At 38.9% G+C, this 24,241-nt stretch overlaps 3 protein-coding genes and 1 long non-coding RNA gene across 10 annotated transcripts in view; 1 reads left to right on the top strand and 3 right to left on the bottom strand.

Annotated features, from left to right (window-relative positions):
- LOC134789644 (uncharacterized) overlaps positions 1-24,241 on the bottom strand; it is a 369,764-nt gene that overhangs the window by 258,906 nt on the left and 86,617 nt on the right. The window lies entirely within an intron of this gene.
- The window catches only part of LOC134789635 (solute carrier family 12 member 6), a 509,818-nt gene that overhangs the window by 428,950 nt on the left and 56,627 nt on the right, over positions 1-24,241 (top strand). The window lies entirely within an intron of this gene.
- Positions 1,999-3,254, bottom strand: LOC134789568 (uncharacterized). Its single transcript, XM_063760137.1, has 2 exons — positions 3,195-3,254; positions 1,999-3,152 (listed from the first exon to the last, which is right to left on the bottom strand). The coding sequence occupies exon 2, from the start codon at positions 3,052-3,054 to the stop codon at positions 1,999-2,001; it is 1,056 nt and encodes a 351-aa protein (XP_063616207.1). The 5' UTR covers positions 3,055-3,152; positions 3,195-3,254.
- On the bottom strand, positions 3,927-5,210 carry LOC134789456 (uncharacterized). Its single transcript, XM_063760039.1, has 2 exons — positions 4,549-5,210; positions 3,927-4,046 (listed from the first exon to the last, which is right to left on the bottom strand). Exons 1-2 carry the CDS (start codon positions 4,990-4,992, stop codon positions 3,954-3,956), a joined length of 537 nt encoding a protein of 178 aa, XP_063616109.1. The 5' UTR covers positions 4,993-5,210; the 3' UTR covers positions 3,927-3,953.

Genomic DNA, 24,241 nt, shown 5'->3' with positions numbered 1-24,241 from the left:
CTACTGGGTGTCGTCCATCTAGAATGATTGGAAACTTGATCTCGGAACCGACGTCTCGTACAGCAACGATTCTGCCAGCTAGGTGCAACAAGTTGTCTGGCCCCATTCTGGGAGAAAGCTTCGCCAGGCGACTACTCTTTGGTATCAATTCTCCACGTTCTATTATTGGGATTTCGTCACTAAATGATTCAGACTGTACTTTCTTCAGTACGTGCCTTTCTGCGACTTCCATAAGTTCCGCTGTCAGGGGGATTAGAGTGGTGGACGTAGGTGTATTCGTACGTTGACGAAGCCTAACATCGGTGCTAGGAGCAACGCAACCTACGCGATCTAAAGCCGAGCGAAATTTAGACGCAGCTTGCAAAACGCGAGCAGTAGCACGAAGTAATCGTAGCCAGTCACTAAAACGACTGAAATCCGCGGTGATTTCCAGATGACCAACCACAAGTCCAGAAGTCTGCTTCCGCTCTTCCTGGACTATAGGCTGACCAGCTGGTTCAACAGGCCAATTCTCCGGTGGATCGAGAAGGAACGAGGGACCTGCAAACCATCGGTGTTTAGGAGTAAGATGAAGCGGCTTAATCCTAGTGGCATCGTCCGCAACGTTCAAATCAGTTGGGACCCATTTCCAATCTTGCACGCAGGTATTTTCTGTAATTTCACCTACGCGATGGGCCACAAAGGGCTTGAACGTTCGCGCATCACTTCTAAGCCAACCGAGGACAGTTTTTGAATCTGTCCATAGGAAAGTTCGTAAAGGTTTCTTTTTATGAAACTCTTTAATAGTGACAGCAAGGCGAGAAGCTATCAAAGCGCCCTGCAATTCTAGACGAGGAATTGAAGTGGGCTTCAAAGGTGAGACTCTCGTCTTACTGGTGATGAGTGCGAGCTTGACTGTACCATCTGCATACAATAAGCGCCAATAAGCGACGGTGGCAAAGGCAAGCTCGCTTGCGTCCGCGAAAATGTGTAACTCCCTGTGTAGAGGTTCACCATTGAGCTTGGCGTACCATCGTGGAATCCTAATTGTAGATACGTCACACAATTCCTTAAACCACTCGTTCCACTTTAAAATCTGTGATGGTGGAAAGGGTGTGTCCCAGTCAATATTGGATCTCCATGCCTCCTGAAGTAGTATACGCCCTTTGACCACTATTGGGCCCAACAAACCTAGTGGGTCGTATACTTTCATGAGGTGGGACAACACTTTGCGTTTATTAAAACTGCCCTGTAGTATGAGACCTTCTAAACCAGTCCTAAATCCGATAGTATCCGATACGGGATCCCATGATACACCTAAGGCTCTGACGCTACTTGACTCACTGCCAAGTGACATCTCACTAGGCTGGGCGGCGCGCAGTTCAATCGGTACAAGACGCAATGCTCCTTGATCGTTAGAAATCCAGCCACACATTTCGAAACATGCGTTACGATGAATAGTTACAACATCGGATGCCATCTGTGCAGCTTCGTCAACATCGTCCAGGCTATCCAGGAAATCGTCCATGTATGAACTATGGATACTTGAGTTGGATGCCGCTGGATACGAATCTTGGTGTGACATAGCGTTTTTATGTTTAATGTACAACGCAGTAAAAGGACTGGACGATGCTCCAAAAATGACAGCTGTCATCCGATATTCTTTTAGAGGCGTTGTTTTCCTTGACTGAACGTCGCGCCATAAAAATCGTAGTGCGTCACGATCTTGTTCACGGATTTTTATTTGAGGAAACATTTCCTTAATATCAGCTGTTATGGCAACAGCGCCCTCTCTGAACCGAAATAAAATACCTAATAAATTTTCTAAAAGATCAGGTCCTTGAAGCAGCAACGAATTTAATGAAACACCCTGATTAGTCGCGGCTGCGTCGTGGACAACACGAAGTTTACGTTTTTGTGGATGGTACACGCCAAAATGAGGCAAATACCACCTTATTCTTGCGTTAATGTCACTTTGGTTAGGTTCAGAATCGGTTATTAATTTATTTTTATTATTGTTCACACTTGACAGCTTAATGTCAAAATTTGTTTCTGCTTTATTCGGACTGACTGTACTAGGTTGTAAATTATCATATCAGATAAGGTGTGAATTTTATTTGGATAATCGCCTAAATAGGTATCGCGTTTGAGATCAATGCTGGTGTTGACGCTTTTAGTGATAAGATGATTGTAATAAGTGCCGGAATTGCACTCCTCAGCATAATTTTTAGCAATCATGTTATCAATAAACTTTTTATACGCGTCAGCGAAGGCGGGCTCACGAATCATTCGCCTTTCGAGGCTTAGAAATCTTGTTAAAGCTTGTGGGTAGCTATCGGGAACACACCGTATGTTGTCACACCACGGAAGACCTACTTCATATCTACCGGTCGGTAAGCGTGTGGTGGTAGCGTCAAGAATCTCGACGGCACGGGAGTCTAGCTTGCTAAATAGAGTCTCGCGCTTAGAGATACCGAGCGAGTCGAGTTTGTATTGCTCCTTTATCAGTGACTCCAGGCGTTCATTTTCAGAAGGTTCAGTGCGGTCTAACTGACAACGGTTGACGAACTCGACTGGCTTGGTTTTGCTACTCGTTGGTCCATACAAAGTCCACCCAAGCAAAGTGCGACAAGCGGCGGGCTCGTTACGTCTGCCTTCACAAACCTCGCGACATATTGACAGATGCCAATGCTCAGCACCAATAAGTACGGTTGGTGTAGCGTCAGCATATGTCAAGTATTCGGCTAGGTCTTTTAAGTGAGCATAAGATTCAATAGTCTCTGTAGATAGAGTTTGTTCGTTCAAGCCTAACGATTGTACAGCCTTAGCACGATTTACCAAATGGATATCAGATTCATATTTACCTCTTATGTAAAAGTCAACGTATCTTACCTTTGTAGTTTTTTGTAAACCCATGATACCATTGACAGTTATGAACTCTTCAGGTCCTATTAAACCTATGCGAGCAGCCACTTTACAATCGATCATAGTCGCAGTACTGCCATCATCGAGAAACGCGAAGGTTTCATAGCTGCCATTTGGCCCTGAAAGTGTCACTGGTAAAACCTTCAACATTGTAATATTTGAACATGTTTCATTAGACGTTTTATGTTGGTTACACGATATACCTATATTAGACACAGTCACATTGTTGTCTGACACCTTATTACCTGCTGGCGAGGAACTCGACGTATGCTGGGTTAGCTGGGTATCACTTTCAGCCGCAGGAACGCAAATGATGTTATTAATCCGTGTATCGGGTGTAGGCGGTGATGTAAACGTATTCTGCCTACCGTGTAAAAGAGGGTTGTGTCGAAAAGTACAACCATCGACCCCGCAAGGGTTGCTTTTGCATAATTTCCATAGGTGTGAGTTGTCTTTTAGACATCTATAACAAACTTTGTGTTCACGCAACCAACGCCACCTATCGTCAACAGATAACGACGTAAATTTAGTACAGTTTTTAATATTGTGGGATTTTTTACAATAAACACACTCTATCTTACCAGTTGTTTTATTTTTGTCATGAGTAACGGCATGTATATTTTCACGTTTAAATGGTTTATTCATTGGAAAATGTACTCGTGATTGTTGCGGTATAGACGTAGAAAGCCCTACTTCTGGTGATAAAGCGAATTTAATATAGCGTTCGTGTTCGCGCGTTAGAAAATCAGATAAAAGTTCTAACTTTGACTTGAGATGGTTTGACGTTTCTGACAAATCTGACGCATAATCAGACCATCTCATTTTCATTAAAGGGTTAAATTGTCCTAGAATATTATGAAACAGCTCCGGCGATTGTAAATATTCTCGTAGGCCGAGTAATTTTATAGTAGACAAAGAATTGCGTACCTTATTAGCGAAAATACCTATCTCCTTTAGGTCAGGCCCGAGCCGAGGCAGCGTTTTCAAAATCTGAACTTCGCCGAAGATAATCATTTCGGGACAAGCAAATGTACGTTCGAGTGCTGCCATTATGTCTTCGGAAGCTGCCGCGGTATTGAGTAAAGAGGCGACGGCCTCCCGGGCGGGCCCGCGGAGTGCGTTATGTAGACGCGCCGTATTTTCTGCGGGGGAATAAGAAGTTTTAGTACTATCAAACAAGTATTTAAATTGAAGCCATTGTGACGAGTTGCCATAGAAAGTTGGAAGCTCAATTTTAGCTTTTCTTGGGACGTCTCGTGCGGCGAGCGCTTTAGCTGCGGCAGCCGTATCGGCAATAGCTTGTAAAAGCGTGGCAGAGCCGGTTATAGGCTCGGTTTGATCTTGACGGCGCCGGCGGCACTCTTGATTTACATGATCATTATTAAAATCAATCACTGCATTATCGTGGCCGTTTTGACGTTTGACGTTTTCACGCAATAAAGGTGAATTAACACGGTTATTTACTACATTACACTCTACAGTAGGTTCTGGACGTAAATTAATAGTGGGATCGGCAGTCATGGTGGTAACTACCGCTATATGGGGCGGAATAGTTACACCCACTTCGGCCCGTGTGTCTACGGGTTGCCGTTCCTGATTTACGTCACGAACCCAAGATGCTGTACGAGAATATGCATTACTAACCGTGTGATTGGATCGCTCCTCGGCTTCTAAGGCGGCTATTTTCGCTTCAAGTTCAAGCTGTTCTACCTGTTTAACCTGCTCAAGGAGTTTCCGTTCGCGTTGAAAGAGCTCTTGTTCCCTTTCTATGCTTTTGCGGGCCAAGTGGGCCTCCGCGGTCAATCGTCGTGCCTTGATCGTGGCCGATGATCGCGTAGAGCCCGAAGCGCGAGACCTGCAACTGAGGGGAACATTAACTTGTTCGGCGCTGGTGCCGGTTGTGAGGCACTCGCGAGACGTCCCGGGGATTTGCGGGTCGGAAGCCGCGGGTGGTACGGTGGCGTCGGCCGCACCGTGGTCCAACTTTTTGGACTGGCCGAGCCTACCCGTGGCAGGGGTACCCGTTTCCGAGCGCGTCATTTTAGCACTTTTAGCCGACTGCTTGGTTTTAGTAGATCGCAAGATCATGAGTGAGGGAGAAGGACCAAATAAAGAAGAGGGAATTTCGATAGCTAATAGAGTGGAAGATAATCAATAAACCAGGCAGTCGACTAGATGCTATGGATATATTTTGCGAACTGACAAACAACAATATAAACAGTCAAAATTACATTAGAATTTAAATATGGAATTAAAAAAGAACTTAAGACTAGACATAGACAATAGTATAAAAATATCAAAACCTATTTACATGTACACCCGTAACAAACAACAATGTGAGGAATGTCATCGTAGATGTCATATTTGCATATTAAAAAAATACTTTGTCATTGGAAGTGCCCTGCAGTTTTAGCTTGGTCTGGCTCTAAATATGTACAAGCATCTATTTATTTGTACTGACGTTTTTTCCCTTCTATATTATTATTGTCGCAAATTTGTGCGGCATACCTAGTAATAAGTAACATGGATAAAAGTCTGGTTCTAAATAAGTCCAAAGATTAAGTTATATTTTTGATTATAAAAAAATCTATGATTTGATTATAAAAAAATCTATGATTTGTTATATGAAAATCTATGATTTATGAATATTTTTATCTTTATACAAATACCTACTTCAAACGTTTGTTTAACGGTAAAATAAACACATGCTACAAAATTTTACTTACAGTTATTCTTATCTTCCATAGGTGCGATAAAAGTTCGTACCGCGCACCTGCTATCTAAATAACACAAAACATTCACTCCCTACAACCTCATACCTACCCAATATAACGTGACCTCAAAATCCAAGACAACCAACAATAAGCAGAGTTTCAACCATACTGGTTGGCTGTAGTGAGTCGCTAGGTAAACATTGTAAATAGCCCGACCTTCGCCCGCCTTGAGGAAGCCACATGGGAAATCCTTTGTACAGTCAGCGGTAAATAATTGATAAGTTTTAGTACAGTCAAGGTCATAACTTTATGACCAAAGGGACACGATTTTGTGAATGGTTTTACACGCCAGTATTATAAATATGTGCAAATAATTTTGTAATTTGTCGGTAAGGTTTTTTTTCGGTTTTTCGACGACGAAACAATTTTTTAAGGAGCTCGATTCTGATTCGACATATTAAGGTTTTGATTTTGTTTTGATACGAACATCAGCATATCGCTCGCGCTTATTGGTGCGCGTGAGGTGCACTACTAGCCTTATCAAATTCGTATCATACAGTCGTACAATATCAAAACTATAACAAATTCGTAAATTAGAATTTACCTCAAGGATTCCTTCAATGACCGATTTTGCTCTGCCCTCATCAAATCATATTCTATTTCCTGCGTTCTTGTTTGGTCAAATCACCTTGTTTGGAGTGTTTAGAAAGAGGCGACGCACAGTCGTTGTTGAAAGGCTTTTGTCCTGCAATGAACTACTTCCGGCTGTTATAATTTATGATTAATTTTATACGTCGCTGAAGTTGTATCCTACAATACCCGTCCGCATGGAAATCAGTGAGAGTAATACGTACGCGTTATGACCACGAGATTCAAGCATTATGGTAATTTTTATCCATGCGTCGTACGAATAACATCGTAATAAAATCCTGATATTACCGACCAACATTGCCGTTCTAAGGCCTGAAGCACGCTGGAGTCGTATCTTTTTATTATTATAATGTATTTGATAGCATTTTTGGAGAATATATAACAATTTATTAACATATCACAGACTAGACTTACTCACAGAGTAGACTTCGGACTTTACTAGTTGAAACTCTAGGTCCATGGGGTCCCAGCGCGCATAAGTTGTTCGCAGAAATCGCGAAGCGTCTGGTTGACGTAACTGGTGACCGAAGGGCTGGCGGCTACCTCGCACAACGTATCAGCATTGCGATACAGCGAGGAAATGCCGCCAGCATCCTTGGTACAATGCCTCAGGGGCCTATTTTAGATTTAAGCTAGTTATTCATTTTGTTTAATAGGTAGTACCACTGTATATTGTATGTAAATAAATGATTTTCCTTTAGTAGATATATTAGCGTTTCTAAAACCCCTCTTTCAAAGTTACCTAATGCACCATAAACAGCTAAAAGCAATGTAATTCAATAAAAATAAATACAGGATAACGTATTGTTATTTCCTCATTTCCGAATATTGGATCCCCATAAATGGCTCCGTAAATAGGGACATCGAAAAGAGATTATCGCAACCTGCGACCATTAATATTTCTTTCATAGAATAACGATGAATGGATCCTTTCAGAGCTTAGCCTTTTCACTTACTGCCGCTTCATTTACATGACTTGAGTGTACAATGGGATCTTAAGGTGCCTATTTAAATATCTAATGTCGTTACTGCGTTGAATTTCGCTCACTCTGTAAATATTCTGTTTTAACTTATGTAAGCGATTATTTATTGATTTGGGACAAAAACCAGTAACACACAATGGAATTACGTAAGCCGCGTTTTCACTTAGTGTTCCAAAAATAAATGCTTTTACAAGAATTCGAACCCGGGACCTCCTGCTTCATAGGCACGGTCACTACCAACTAGGCTGGGAGTTCGTTAAGTATAAAAAAAAATATTGCTCCTAAGTATACTTTTCTTAATACTATTGATTACAGACTGTAGGTACCCACTTGAATTGTTCCCGTAATATCCATCAGGGGTAGTTAAGCACAAGTTGGCTCGGACCAAACTTTTTAAATTGAAACCGAATGCCCCCGGAACTTGGTCATTTAGTTACTCGTCCATATTAAATAAGGCGGGTCTTTGACTAAGTAATGTAGCTTGACGGGCCTTACTATGTATTTAATTACGAGATACTCTTGGGAGTTGGTCGCTTGAAAGTTTTTCATTTACAGGACGACCTTAGCCCAGGTATTTTTTCACAGTGACCATAAAGGAATATAAACTCTGTGGTCTCAGACCGTAAAATATATTTCTACAATATTCATGGGATCCCAGTACTTCCTTTCCACTAAAGCGGACACGAGCAGAGATGTGAGCAAACGTACGGAAGTCAACAAATATCATTGGTGTTAATCCCCATCAGAGGGGGTGCAGACTCTGTATGGAGGCAGAGTAGATGCCCTTGCACATCCTCACAGTGCCCTTGCATAATGCGCACTCGTGACTTAATCCTGGGCAGGCTCATAAAGTCCCTCGAGATCAAAAAGATCCTGCAGATGTTTGAAGTTGCAGGTTTGGATCGAGAGTTGTAGTAGGTGGCGATCACAATAGATCAGGGATGGTAGCAGTGATACATAGGCTGTGGAGCCTTATATAGCCCCTAACAAGAAGAAGAAGAATCCCCATCTCTGCTCCGCTCCGCTGGATTACAACCAACGCTGTTGGCTGATTCTCGCTCGTTACCTCTCATCTCCGCCTCAGTTAAAATCTTAAATGAAGATAAATTGTTCAACTACACGGATAGAGTTTTAAAACTGATTAAAAATTAACCTGCTTCAATCTAGCGTAATTAACGATCATAATTAACTTACCCACAAATCAGCTCCGGGCTATTTCCAACTGTTTATAGAACTCTCATCAGCTTGATGAGAGCAAAGTTAGCATTTTGGTATACGTAACTTTAAACGGGGTACCATTTATGCTCAATTAATTGCAATATCAAATTTGATGCAGATGTCACTTTTGTTATGTTTATTTGTTTGGTTGAGGTTGCCCGAAAATACGTGAACAATTTTTTGGGATGAACTGATTTTACTTTTAAAACATAGGACGCAAAGCTTTGTTAAAATTGCCAACTATATGCACAGACGCTACTTGATGCAAAGTTCCTGGAGTATAGACTCGTTAGTTCGGAATTCTGTCCATGATACTCTAAGAAGCATTCCTGTCCAGCACGACATCTATGGAGCATTTGATTTTCAACTTTTCATATGGTCCACGTTTCTGAAACGTATAGAAATATGGTCAAAACAATTGTTCGTACCAAAATAAATAATATGAAGTACATACCTTCTTTCGAAGTATCACAGGCTGCTAACCCCACGGTTGTCCACACGTTTCCCTTATTTTCTAATCTCATGAGAAACTGTCACGTGTGCAGAATGAAAGCTTCAACAATGAAACGATTAAACACATTCAAAGACAAATGTTCGATAAAAAAACCTTTTCTAACACAATTTGCCTTTGCTTTTATCTTCCTTGGTTTGGCGGCAACCTTTCCGGGTGAATCGAAGTATGTTTCGGTCAGCACAAGAGGCCACTTTGATAAATTCTTGCAATACGAATACATTTGCTGTATCAAAACGATAAGGTCGTGGTTTATGAGTTTGCTGGCCCTTCGTCCATGTTCGTGAGCTAAAATAAATTGTGTTGAATTGAACCTATCCGTAGCACTTAAATTGAAGTAGGTAACAAGAAAAGTTGCTCTAAAAAGTATTGAAGCAGGATGTCTTTCAACTTTGCTAAAAGTATTTCACGTTAAAAGTGGACAAATTCACTGTCTTGGGTGGGACTTCAACCCACGACCACTCGCATTCGCTGATATTCGCAGTATTGGGTAAGGTCTTGGTAGCTCAGTTGGAAGAGCACCGGGCTAACGATCCGATGGTCGTAGGTTCAAGTCCCAAGTCCCAAATATTTCATAACGAAGTTTCATTGATTATGGTTTTCCGGTAAATACTATGTACCTACTAAAAGAGCCCCACGTATCAAGAGCCTTCTTCCTTTTAAAGTCAGGCAAGTACTCGCACATTTGCTCAACAACGCTGACATTCGAGAAAAATGTCAGTCTTAACAGATGGATTATGTACATTAGTAAGATTAATTCATGTCGCAGCAGAATGCTTTGCAAACTCGTACATTTAATCTTGCTCGTCGCCTTTACCTCGTATCTTAAGCAAGCTTTGACTGCACAAATTACATTCGCATTCAGTCCTTGTGACATAATTCACAAAGAATTTGAAAATAATGGGATCTTTTGAGTGTAGCAGCTGCGGGTGCGGTATTGTCCGGCGTGTTATTGGAAATGCTTGAGGATGAGGAGTGATTGTTGGCGCCGAGGTTCGGCGTTTCTTTGTAAATAATTCTGTTTTCTTCACTTAATAAAGTTATGAACCTTGTATTTGCTATCGACGACACTTTATACATATAAGTACTCAATTTTTCCATCTTATGGCACGAAACAAAACACATGAATACTAATTTGCGAGGGCAGACAATAACCAAAGCCCTCAAAGTTTAGTTTAGGCGTGATAGAAAATAATCACGAAAACCTGTCGAATTTTCACTTTTTTCAGTTGTATACGTGTCATTTATGTAAGCTCCGATTTCCAAATACATAAACGAAATTTTGACATACGATGACGTGGTACATTCGTCCTTTTGTTGTCTTATATTTCATGTTCTCGTGTTAATAACACCCCTCGCGCTCCCTTGTTCGTGACAGATGTCTCCGGAGTCTTATTGCCCTACTTGACATAATGACATAACACACGTCTACTCACAACCTGTGTTCTTGAAGCAATTATTGTGATATAGGTATTATATTTAGCTGTGTTATAAGGGCACCTTTGCACCCGGTACAACTCGCGGAGGTCTTTTAGATTAAAATATTTTAATATTTAGATATATTTAAGTTATTTTTGTATGATTTTTTATATATCATTAACCTTTTGTATAAATAAATTATTTTTGTTATAAGGGTTGAAAGAACTATTAACTTGAGTTGACTAATTAATTGATTGAGGTCGTATCAAAATAAGTTCAAAATCGTAACAAATTGTGACATCTGAATCGGTCCCCTAACCTTCCACAAATATCGTCACATCGGTAATCGAACGTCACTCATAAACTAGCTCGCCGTCCGATACACGCTCGCTCCAAACACGGACCCATTTCATAGCTACATTTTATTTTCTAACCTGGAGCCACATTCAAACTACAAAAACCTGACTGATATACGAGATCTTTTACAACCTTTAGCCAAATCTTGAGATGTAAATATATAGGCCTACTAATGAGCAACTTTTGAGACCCAGCTCGAAAGCGCGAAAGGATTTTTTGATAGCCCATAAAAAACATCAATATTTGATCAGTAAAAAGGCACTTATAAAATAGCCAACTTTTTTCGCTTTTATTCATTTTGCAATATATGGCTCAGGGATCAAAATGCCCAGTGTAGGTAGCATTAATAACACTCGATGTGCATTCCGCAGGGAGATGTACTTCGATAACTGTAAAATCAATCTCAAACCAAGAGAATATTTTGAAAGTTCGAATACCCCTCTACTTTATTTTCTAATCTGATCGAAAGCCAATGTTCCTTCCACGGAACACCTTTCTTTTCTGGCCAATTTATCTGGCGTGGATTCGATTACAGTCACTAGTGGTAAAGTTGCTGGTTCATCTACTTTAGAGTTCTATCTTATGTTCTAAGTAATTAAACAACTGTAACAGACGTGCAGCATAATTGAATCACTGGATGATAACATGGAAGTTGGTTATGTAATATATAAAGAGTGGATGCAATGAGAAATGGCTCTTTAAAATTTGACTTCGAAATAAAGAGACCGATAAATAAACCGATATGGCTAAAAACAGACCTAAGTACCTACATACTTAAGTATATACAAACTTGAAACATGAAAACAGTATGTACAGTGTACACGCCTGTTTTGAGCAGTAAATAGATCTGTTTTCACCTCGAATTATATCGGGTCTCGGCTCACTTTTTGCGGACTTTAAATAATCTATTTCGAAGATAGAACCTCGTATAAACTTAACAATCGCAACGGACGCGGCTAACGAACGTCCGCGTCCGCGTCGCACCTTAATTAAAAATATAAAACCCGGGCCAAGGAAACAGCCGCCATTTTGCATAGACTTGGAATCGGGATAAAACGTATGCATTTTCGTAATGTGCGGTTCGTTCGTTTAATTTATCTTTGGAATTAGCATCGCAAGCGAATTTTGTGACTTTTCACTTAATTTTTACAGCGATGTGACGGAGTCAGCTCGGGAAGCGATAAAAATTACTATTTATGTAGAACTATTATTTTGACCTACCAACCTAGGTTTTTAGGTTCTTAAGCTACCTTCTGTCCTCAGAGCGGAAATGGAACAATTTTTATGTATCTGTCGATTTTTTTTTCGTTAGATTATGATAAAATTTGCCTGGTTTGAAGAGCTCCTTATTCTGGGCGGAATAAATAAGAAATCAAAATTTGTCCCGAAAAAACGCACGATTCGTGGCCTATAAGTGTTAAGGGTCGGTTTTATAAAAAAATGCCAATATCCATTCTTTATGAGCAAATACTTATATTCTGTAAATGTGTCGTACTCCATGTTCGAATAATATAAAAAATACAAAAACAAAAATATTTATCGAGTTTTTGGGCTCGGCTGTGCGCATCGCGAAATGGCACCGATTCCTTTTGGGCAGTCGCGCGGAACGACAAGACAAGTGGGGTGTACCTGCGCTTTGATCCGTCGGTTTAGCGATCAAGGACGGCTTTCCACAAATACAACATTTATTGGCTTCGCCCGCGACTTCGACTGTTTAGTCATATTATCATTCAGCTCTTATATATACACATACTTGTCATTGACGTATATCTCAGGACTGGCCTTACGGGCAATAAGAATGGGGCATGAATGGGGCCAGTACAGCGGTGTGATACTGCTACAACGGGATTGGTTGATGAGTTCGCATCACGCGTGTGATTGGTCGTTTTTTTTTTCTTTTAAGAAAATTGTGGAATCTTTCATTCTCAAAATTATGTGTCAGGTACATAATTTGCCCCGTTAAGATTAATGTTTTTTCTCTAAACATTTATGTGACAACCTATGTGACATTTTGAAATCAATTTGTAATTTTCAAATCTCTCTCGATGGGGCTCACAATTGTCCCTAACTCTACTTTGAAACTGACTTCTCTATTGTATTCTTATATCAAAGTGTGCAATAAAAATATATTGTAATGTATTGTATTTTAACGATATGCTTTTGTTTTCAGGTAAACAAAAAGAACAACACATCAAAGTGTAAGTGAAAACTATGTGCCCAACGATTTGTTCATTGAAAAAGTTCGAAGGAAGGCCATAACGAAACACAAAAATGTCGCTCTTGTTTCTGGAAGTTTAGGACAATGGACGACAATTATTACTTCAAAGTATGGATACACTTTATTGTAGGCATTAAAAGGAAAGGGGACGACGTCACGTGACGCTGCGGTTTTCCATACAAACGTAGTCCCCATTTTTCCTCTCGGCGTAATAAGGGGTATTAAAATTATAGAAAATATTTTACCTAAATCGATGTATGTTAACCACAACTAACGTTAGATTTTTGTCAATATTCTAGTTATTTTAAGAGTTAGGAGCTGTTACAAAATAGCCTTAAATTTATTTTTCTCTCCTAACTCTCACAATATATTCCATAGGTTACGGTAACCGCTTACCATTATGCGGGACTTGTTTGTCACCACCACAGTATATAAAAGGGAAGTTATATTTTACGTAGGAAGCATGACGAATGCTAATAGAAACGTAGTGGGCGAAGTTTGCTCGCTAAATATAGAGGATGTTTGAGCCTGGCTATTAATAGATTCGTCTATCAACCAAGCAGAAGGAAGCCAGACAATCTGACAATTCTGATTAATATCGTATCGAAGAGACTTTTATAAAAATATTTTTCGTTATAAAACTCTAGCAGCCCTCAGAGACTTATAAAAAGGCCTTCCATTTGCGTCGTGAACCTTTTTTAGATAAATCTAAATTATGTTTGTCTTGGTTGGGTTTGATGTGTGAGCGGCCAGAGGGTAAACAATTTTAGGTTCAGGGAGAATAGAGTGCTTTAAAAATTATGTGACGGGCCGATTTGCTGTCAGTTTTTTTTGACATCACATTATGATAAAGTTTTGTAAGTTTGAAGAGCTTCTCATTCTGGGTGGAATAAATATAAAATCCCAATTTAGGTTTAGGACAAAAAATGTATAAAAAATTCCGTCTACCTATCTACTAAAATTTCATACGTTTTTGTAACTCAGAGAAAAATAGTTTTGGGCATAGGTACGGTGATTTTTTTTTTCACTTGCACCCCCTAATACATGTTGGAGCTGGATATGTATTTTAAATTATATTTATTAACTAGCTTCTGAATGCGATTTCGTCCGCGTAAAAGCCGTAAGACTCCATTTATAGCTAGCTATGTAACAAACGAGCACAAAACGCCAAATGGGAACAAGATAAATCGTCACCTTCCGTTCTTTGTAAATGAACTTCGGCAAAAAAGGACGCTCAGAGAAGGCAGAGATAAAACGTGCGATACGCGAAGTACCGAAGCTTTAGGTTGGAGATAATCTTGGGATTAAACATTTTTAAGCAAAAAAGCATACTTAATTATTTTGATTTTAAAAATATACGTACCAACGTCATGTCTTTTTGTAGGTCCGTTGTGGTCGCATGATACCCACTTTCTCACAGTTTATCTTATACAGTTAGTTTTTGTAATACGTTAGTCGAACGTCCATGGATGAACAGCTATTAGACGCCCGGATCTAGTAATAAGGCCAATATAGCAAACTAAAATAGTTTATTTATATTAAATATATTAAGAACGGGTCACTCACGTATTTTAAGTCGAAAAACGCTCGACATGTTTCACTCCGTACCGAGGAGTGTCATCAGGAGCTTGCGTTTACGGTGACGGACCGGGGCAGACTGCGGGCCGCAGCCCTCCGCGCCCGATGACTCGGCGCAGGCGCCGATGGCGGCAGGGGGAGCGAGAAACTACCCTCGTTTATCGCATTATTGTCAAATGATGTGTTGCACACAACACTCACTACGTCATTCGCTAATGGTTCGTCCACACTGTCCACCGACGTAGTACCCAAAACAGTTTTCCAGCTTGTAGGCACTGACCAACCACAATCACGGTTCGGATTTTTCGGATGACGACTAATTTCGATAGCCTCCCGTACTTTTCGCTGAATCACAAACTTTTCTTTCGCCAGCACGGTTACCTTATCGAAACGTTATAGTGAGTCGAATCCGAATCCAATACATGTTCCGTTAGCGCACTCACACTCTCACGTCTGTGTCTGTGTCTCACGGAAGTTTTGTTTTTAAAATAGTTTATTTACTTTTATTATCACATATATAGTAACAGCACCAGTCATGGGACATTTAAGAGGAAATTTGGAGTATTTATGATATTTCCCTTGTACATGTAAATGGTCTTCCGCTTAGCGTGTTAAAAGATGAAAGTCCTATCCGCCTTTCATGTTTTAGGCGTGTTGTATCAAAGATACAGCAATGAGTTTCCACATAATTAACAAATTAAAACTATGCTTTTTTTCTCCAGTCATGGACACCAAAGCTCCAGTAATGGGCCCCCGGTAATGGACGTGGGTCCAGTAATGGGCCCCCTATAATGGACATTGCTCTATCAGTATAAAATTTTGAAATGGGGAATAAGTTATGGCAAAAAAATCAATTTTTGGTATAAGCTTTTATCGCTGAATGTATTTTTCTTTCCACAGCCAATTATTATTGTATTAGATTCATCGAGACAATTCTAATATACCCAAACACAATTAGTTAGGGTTTATTGCGATAAAGTTCCCATGGCCACCTCCTGTCTCCATCATCAGATCAAGTCCATGTTATCATAATATTGCATTATCATCCGATTTGCATACTTAATTACGTACTTACACAAAATTTCAACTGAATCGGAAATCGAAAAGTGGGTCAAATTCAGCTACCAAGATTTGACCCACACTAACTAACAAGGCAAGTTAAATAAAAGTTTGGAAAAACGATATTAATTTATCCTAAGTCCGAGAATACCTCCTGGTTGACATATTTCGTAACTACATTTTACTTCTGTATTGTTTAAAACATGAAATTATGGCATGGCAAGCATCATTATGTCAATTGTCCCATCATAGGAGGTATGCAGTTTTACAGCTCCTATAATGGGATTGGGCCAAATACCACTATTTTTTTACATCTGTGGAGTCACAACATAGTGTGTTGTATACCTTATCTCATGGTAAATGCAATTAACAAAACACATTCTAGTTTTCATCAAGTATTAATTAATTAAAATTTAATAAATTAACTCACCTCTCTTAGCGAAGTTGTTAAGAATTTTTAGTGATATTTTTTTTCAGCGGCACGACAACTTTTGGGTTGACGCACATTTCTTAAAAAAGAACCGAATTTAATAAAAATTGAAACATAATCAGCTCTAGGACTCTTATTTATGATAAAAATATATCCAGTGTTTATAAACTACTTTTATATACTTATTTTAGAGGAATTGTGTTTTTTTGTCCCATTACTGGTTCCGTGTCCATTATAGGGTATACTACTATAATAATAGTATTTTCCGAGGCTAACTCTCAAATGACCATGCATCTAAATAGACAAGCAACGCTCATTCTCCATCAGCACATATCTAGAATCTAAAATCGTTTAGTCAGCGCATTGCAAATGCGCGCCATCTGTCTTTAGTGTCCCTCAATAGATATGGGCGCGATTACCGAGACTATTTGGCGCCGTTTTTGCCCCGGGTCGGCGTTGTCCGGACGTCCCAAACGCAGGGGGCGGGATATGGCGGCGAGCCAAGTCCGAGCGGTGCCCCACTTCCCGTGGTAGTAAGGATGAAGTTTTTTTCACAGGCTTGTGTATAGCAGCAAAAGTTACTATGCGGACGAGGTGTTTAAATTGATCTGAACATAACTTTGGTGTTCGAATACAGAGTTTCATTTCGCTTTCTTTTCAAAATTTAACACACGCAGATCTAACACGGCGATGCAACACATTATTAGAATAGAATTTGTTACAGAGTTAAAATAAATCTTAGGAAAATTCTAGTGTTAAAATAAAACGTAAATCACACACACAGTTACGTTGTTCGAGTGTGTGGAAAGTTTTAACAAGTAAGAACTGTCAGAAAAGACAGCTACATTTATCCTCACGTTGCACTAACTCTCGACCAGCGCACTTCGAGTAGAATAAAGTTTGCTTCAGTATAGATCACTTGCCGTGTAGATGCAGCATATAATCCCTTTAGGGGCGTAGGGTTACTCCTACTGACTGCGCCATGTCAGCACCATTTCCGAGCATAAACGACTTTATTCATGTTCAGCATAGCCTACCCACATTATTGTATATAACCTATTAAGATACCTATAGCTACGGTAGTAAAAAAAACATTTATTTCAGACGTAGGTCCATTGGGGTTAGTATCATTATTACTAAACTTAAAATTAGGGTTGATATCATATAAAACTAAATAATACATTAAAATTTAAAAATAAATAAAACAAAACTAACTTAACCTATGACCCGGTACATACGGAACTGGCGCATGCAGACCGAGCCAGTGCCTCATTAGGGGGCTGTCCACGTGTAGTGCAATGGTGGTTACAATTTAGTTATTTCAGTGTAACGACTTGTTAAAAGCATCGCTCTCAGTTACACTAGTGCTACATAATGCGGAATAAAGATTAACATCAATTATTATCCAATTTAGATACCTACAAATTTAAAATATTACCTACAATGCTCTTATATATATGCCTTTGACTCGAGAATACCGTAAGAAACTCGGTGGGACTTTTTTAAACAGTCTGGTCAATACGGATACGATTGTCGTTGTTATAAAGACAGTATCCATCTCTTTCAATCGCCTAGTGTTAAACAATGACGGTTATTTTATAACGTGGATAAAGTAACTAATCGATTATACGCCTGCTTGTCTAATAAGTAGTCTGTGCTCCACGAGCGCCTTGGCGAGCACACTTGAATGCGCCGAGGCTGAGAAAGAGCGTTCGTTTAATCTAAGCATTTGTTGGAACAAGGTGCTCTGGAGACATAAAGCTACTACTGTTTACCTCGTACTTCAATAGCTATAAATTTATTTGAAATTGTATTGATGGCGGTACCTTATAGGAGTAGGTAGTCCTTTTGATACCTACACGCTCCAAAAAGACTTTGCAAAAGACTCGAAGACTTAAAAAACTGTAAAATCTTTGAGGGAATCTTAATACCAGTTTGAGGGAAACTCACTAGATGGCATTTAAATCAAAAAACAATGACATTGTCCGTTACACATGACGTCACGCAAGCGCCCTGCGCCGCCTAAACGAAACAGCAGGCTCAGGCATACATTTTCGACGCCCGGTAGAAAGAGAGGGTTACGCCTTACGCCTTACGCCTTACGCTTCAACATTTTTTCCCCACCTCAAAAAATGCACACCGGCTAAAGAAGTTTTCACTTCAAAAATATGTAAAAACAAAAAGGTTAAGCGCAAAGTCTCATAAACCTTGTTCAAATTCTTCTAAATGAGGTCACGAGACTCGTTTCATTATCAACTCTATGCAGGAGACCAATTCTAACTTACATTTTGACATCAAAAACTCAAAACGATATCTAACTTTTGTAATTATGTTCTCATTCGTCCATGTCTGCATGCGTCTCGCTCGCGATTATATATTATGCAGGTACGGACAAGTACGAGCCAAATGTACGCGCGAATAACTAAGTGACATCATTCAGATATCCGTTTGATGTCAAAGTGTACTTTAGGATTAGCCTCCAGTGCTGTCTACCGCACTATTCAGCACTAAGAAAATCAACGCAAAGATTCAGCAAAAGTTTGCAAATGAGCTTGTAGCTCATCTGTCCGACGGCTGCTGCAATTTGCATTAGTGCAGCGCGCTGCGCTGAATGCTAATGCTGTGTACCTGAGTAAATTTATGCACTTTGCTTCACGCTGTTTACTGGGAACTAAGAATAAATACAGAGGAAGGATCGGAAAGTTACTCAATTATTTAGTTGGAAAGCTTACACCATTGAATAACAATTAGGAATCGAAACGCTTCTAGTCGTAATAGCGAACTGTAATAATGTTTGTTACTAGTATTAACGCAAATTGATAAATGTTACTTGCTGGAATTATCTTGAACGCAAGCAATACTTCCCTGATATAAGCAATTGTAAAATGAAATGATGGAGACAACTAACTTCGAAGTAAAAGGAAAAGTACTTATAATTATTAAAAAATAAAGTTAAAACTAAAAAAATATACGAAAACAATACCTTGCCTAGGTGTGCCTGAACAGTCCACGTAACGTAAAACTGCGATTTTCTAGCTAAAATAGTGTTTGGGATACAGTTAAGCGTAAACGAATGTCGTAGGGGTATTTTATTGTCATTCCCGTACCAGTTTCATTATCAGTAGCCTAAGGGCCCGATTCGGATTTTGAAATAGACATCTATTAGACATCTTTTAGACATCACCAAGATACGATAACGATATGTTTAAGATCTAAGCTGTCAAATTTGACATTTGCGCGATTCTGGAGATAGTGTTGAACGATTTCCACAGGATATGACTTAGAGATCCAATTCACATCTAATAGATATCGTACTCTATCTAACGTAAAAGTGACATTGGTTGCCCGAATTGCGCTGCAAAAGAGAACTAGTTGATATCTAAACTATAACGTATCTAGAATGGATCTAGTACGTGTCGTCTCTTGTGAATATCTTGAAGTTCGAATACGGCAGTCAGTAGGCAGTATTTCCTTATAGTGTAACCAAAGGGTTAACATCTCGCTTCATAGGAATGTACACATTAAATATTATGCTAAGTGTGGGAATACCTTAACTAACTTGCTCATTAAAAGATACGATTTCGAAGGATTAACATTAATAGCGACCAGATTATAACGAAGTCCTTTAAACTGTAATAAAACAGGTAAGTGCACGTTGAAAGTGGCCGGTAAACCAAGACCCTTTAATGATGCTATTACAGTCACGTGTGCCGGTCATTACTGTCGATATTGTCTGTCCATTTAAAATAAAACGTGACGCACGTCCGGGGTAATTATTAAATTTTACGCGTTTCATTTGGTTCTATTGGGATTTTATAGTTTGAATTGTTATCTGTGATTGGAACAGACGGCTCTTAGATTGATTATTTTTTATAAATAACTATAAATTATCTTCACTGACAAAAAACTTACTTGCGCTTCTTTTTGAAATGAAATTAATTGAAATATTTTTTCTTACATAATAGTTTGCAGTTCTTATAGCTTTTAGTCTAATCCGCGAAACCCTGGCATGTTTAGAATAGAATAGAATAGAATAGAATAGAATAGAATAGTATTTATTCGTAAGCACAAACAATCGAGACAAAACATAATAAAAGAGAAAACACAAAATAGGATTAAAGTGCCACGAAATGGCCCCATCTCAGCATGTTGCTGGTGGCTTCCAGCGCTGATCTTCCGATGAGACCATCAAGTGAGAAGAATCACGGAAGGTAACAGACAAGAAGAAAAGACATAAAAATAATGTACAGTAAGCAAATAGTTAAATAGGAATAAAGTTACACAGCAAGAAGATACAACATAATTATTATATTAAAATTAAGATTATTTATAAATATAAAACAAGCATCGTGCTCACAACACTGTATCGGTGCGCGGTCCAACCATACCTTGGCTGAGCATTACAGCTGCATATGCAAGTAGCGCCAACGGTGGCAACACTAACTAAAATGTTGATACCTATACACATATTAAGCACATAGACTGGGCTATTTTAAATCAATTTTGTTCTCAGACAGGACAGAGCGGTAGTCCAATGACCAAGACACAGAATCCAATAACGTCAACCATCATTGCCTGATTTTATAAAATTCTGTGATTCACCTAGGATGAAATATTCTTATTCCTATTGCCACTGACTGTAGGTACGTACACAGCGTTCCATCGACAGCTTATAGGATAACTTGTCCGGAACTCCGCGCTCCGGCTCCAACAATCTCGGAGATTCCATCTGGCTTTAGCATTTCACTGATATTTTTCTCCCCTGGAAGAAAATGTAAGTCAAGCCTTAACTCTGTCGGCATGGGTTGCGAATCTGAGGTGTTTAGCTACTTTTGCATGATGGTTTTGATACAGTGCAAGTATATTGTAGAATTTCTTAATTTGCTTAAGAGCCCTCTCACGTTTCGGCGTTGAGCGAGTTTACGAGTAGGTATTTTACGCGCTGTGCGAGCTCAGCATACCGATCCTCTCTACCATATTTAGCCACTCGCTCGCACTACAATGGATTAAAAAATCTTGATCACTAACTGTACTTAAATTCATATTTAATTACACAAACGGGTCTACCGCGATATACTTAAATTTTAAAATCCTAATAACTTCTAAGTAGATAATGTTCATACAAGTTTATTTTAGTCTATTATTAAATTAAAATACATATATCTTACACTTTATAAATGAAATCTACATATCTCCTAAGTAAACCCTGAAGTTCAGGGCTTGAACTATCTCGGATCATAATATTTTAAATCCATCTAAATCGGTTCAACCGTTAAAGCGTGAAGAGGTAACAGATAGAGTTACTTTCATATTTATAATATTACGTAGGGATTGCAGAACTCGTATTACTTTATAGTCCCATATAAATGCATATTGTTTTTTGTTTCCACTATTATTACAGTAAACTAGGTGCGCGATGTGACGCGTCGCTCTCTCAACTGGATCAGCCCAACTTTGCCCATTACAGCAACAATGGCATTACGCGATCGCTGGCTAAACTATCAACAACTCTATTTACAATAAACGGTATAAATAGGGCCGTTGGAGAGGTAATTATAAGTTTCAAGCGTACCTAAATAGAAACCTGTTTATACTCTTGCCTATATAAAGGTGCACCTGTACGGTTACCATCAGTTTGTCACTGACGTAAACGCCGTCGAGAACGTAATTTACTTTCTATACATCTCGCTCGCACTCGCATATTAGTGCAAACGGGACGTATAGAAAGTAAATTACGTTCTCGACGGCGTTAATGTCAGTGACAAACTGATGGTAACCGTACTGTACGGTTACCATCAGTTTGTCACTGACATAAACGCCGTCGAGAACGTAATTTACTTTCTATACATCTCGCTCGCACTCGCATATTAGTGCAAACGGGATGTATAGAAAGTAAATTACGTTCTCGACGGCGTTTATGTCAGTGACAAACTTATGGTAACCGTACTGGTTGTTTACCGTAAAACGTGGCTACGATATTTAGTTTTTAACGGAGAAAGAGATTCTCACTTTGCTTTCTTTATGTAAGTTCTCGGATTTCTTTTTCTCAAGGACAGCTGAACTTGAATTTGAAAATTCTAGTTTTCTGTTTAAAAAGGGAAACTGAAAGGGTTACTGGGTTACCGGGGAACTCTTCAAATATTACAGTTACATGTATATGTACCTATAATTCATAGGTAACATAGTAACTCGTGCATTTTCCCTCAGAAAGAGATATTTAGTGAAGTGTAATTGATGATAAAGACCATAAAATGATAACAAATTTTAACCAACACATTGAACCGGAACCCAATGTGGGTTGTATTTAAATGAATAAATCGCTGAGGCAGGCAGCCCACGCTATCCAACGTGCATTAACCAATTAGTGGCAAACCGTGAGCGACGGATTGGCGGGCAACTTTACCCCAAATTTACGCATATGTAGTACAAGAATTACATGAGATATCTTTTACGTACTCTAAATTTAAATCGTCAAAACCCTACTGATAATTTACTTCATTTTTGTTCCCTTCTATAGGTCGCATTTCTCAACCGATTTTCGTAAAATTGTGTAAGAAAGTTCGATAATTAGGTATAATTTTTTTTTCGATTCAGTTTTTGGTTCTTTTTTTAATGGTCGAACCATACATTTATTCCGTTTTAACCTATGCAAATATATAATCGTTATTTATGAGATCCCTACACTTTAGGCATGAAGACGAGTATCAGTCACTACTGTAACTAAAAATGGATATAAAAATGGCACGAGAAAATCTTACAAGTAATCTGCAAAAACAGACATTACTGTTTTTTATTAAGTATGTATCTGATCAATATAATCTTTTAGAAAATCTACCATGTCCTCACTGCTTTCTATATTTAAGTTCTAGTAAATTTCTATCAATAAGCAATATTTTGATAAGTATAATAGGTTATTGCATTTCGTTCCATGGACCGAGCGGAGCGAGTACTCGCCATCAATAGAAGCAGGTCAGCCATAAAACATAATATTTTCGCGTGAAATACCCGCGGGCGCTGGACTCGTCCGCGTGGATCGCCATTGTAAATTTACGACTTACTTTGCATAAAACTTTATTGCTATCCATATTTTATTCTCACCGGAACGGGGCATTACTTAGATATTGTTGGATTAGGCCATAAAAAATATTCATATCAAAATTTTAAATCAAAAAGCATTGACGTCGCGAATTTTTACGATAATCTAAGTTAACCATTGTTAACTTAGATTATTTGAATTTTGATTTAAAATTTTGATAAGAATATTTTTTATGGCCTACAAATCATTATTAGTGTTTTGTTTTTAGGTCACACACATATTTTATAACAAATTGGACAATAGTTAACAGCTTGTGTATGTTGCACACACATAAGTATTGATTTCATCACACAGGGTAATAACAAAGGAATATGTGCATAAAGGAGAGATGTGAACCTAATTGCTGTGTACACAGTACCTGATCTATTGTAATGTTTATTCCGTTTGTTCCATCGCTCAAAAATTTTACCGAAACGTTGTGGCTTCCGAAATTTAAAATATGAATTCTATTACCGAACTTCGCTGGAGTCGTAAGTTTAGATGAGTCGATCGCTCCGAGCTCAATTATTGTCTGATGCCGAGTTTGCTTTGAAAATTACCAATCGTACTTATAAAGGAAGTACTTTCTCTTCAAGTCTGTATTAACGAGGATACTTCAAACTGGAGGTGGATTCTGATATAACAATTTGTTTTGGTTTTGATACGGCATTATGTTCTTCTTGGTTATTGGAGCGCTTCTCACGCACGACTTTTACTTCATACACCAATCAGCGTGAGCAATCTTCAAGGTCGTGTCAAAATAAAGGTAACATTCCATTTCTGACCGCAGCTGCACTACTGCTCCGACACGTCGATGTTATAAAATAGTCAATTTCCATAGTAAAATCAAGTAAAATGAATGACAAGACAATGAATAACAGTAACGTCGCAATAGCTGTTGTCGTTGGAACTGCTAATGTCTCCTGCTTGATACAAGAAGCTGCTGAAACGAAGTCTCGTAACTCAAAGCCTTTCTAGGAGTATTGTGTATTCTTTGCAAAGTTTAGCTTTCATGCGAGACGCGCGGCAAAATACTTATCACTTTATTTTAGATATTATTCTCAGTTGCTGTCTCATCGAATATTCTCGTAGGTACCTACTTATACAGTAACAGTGCTTTTATG

The sequence above is a fragment of the Cydia splendana genome, chromosome 4 (genome assembly GCF_910591565.1).
Source record: "Cydia splendana chromosome 4, ilCydSple1.2, whole genome shotgun sequence".
In the NCBI taxonomy this organism is placed as follows: domain Eukaryota; kingdom Metazoa; phylum Arthropoda; class Insecta; order Lepidoptera; family Tortricidae; genus Cydia; species Cydia splendana.
The sequence above is the reverse complement of the archived record's forward strand: the minus strand, read 5'-3'. Positions and strand labels throughout refer to the sequence as shown.

What these genes read in the sequence shown, in the direction of transcription:
- LOC134789568 (XM_063760137.1), bottom strand. Translation starts at nt 3,054, where the DNA reads ATGTTGAAGGTTTTACCAGTGACACTTTCAGGGCCAAATGGCAGCTAT.
- LOC134789456 (XM_063760039.1), bottom strand. Translation starts at nt 4,992, where the DNA reads ATGATCTTGCGATCTACTAAAACCAAGCAGTCGGCTAAAAGTGCTAAA. An exon ending in AGGAGCGATCCAATCACACG is followed by an intron (nt 4,047 to 4,548) that starts GTTAGTAATGCA and finishes ATTCCCCCGCAG; the next exon opens with AAAATACGGCGCGTCTACAT.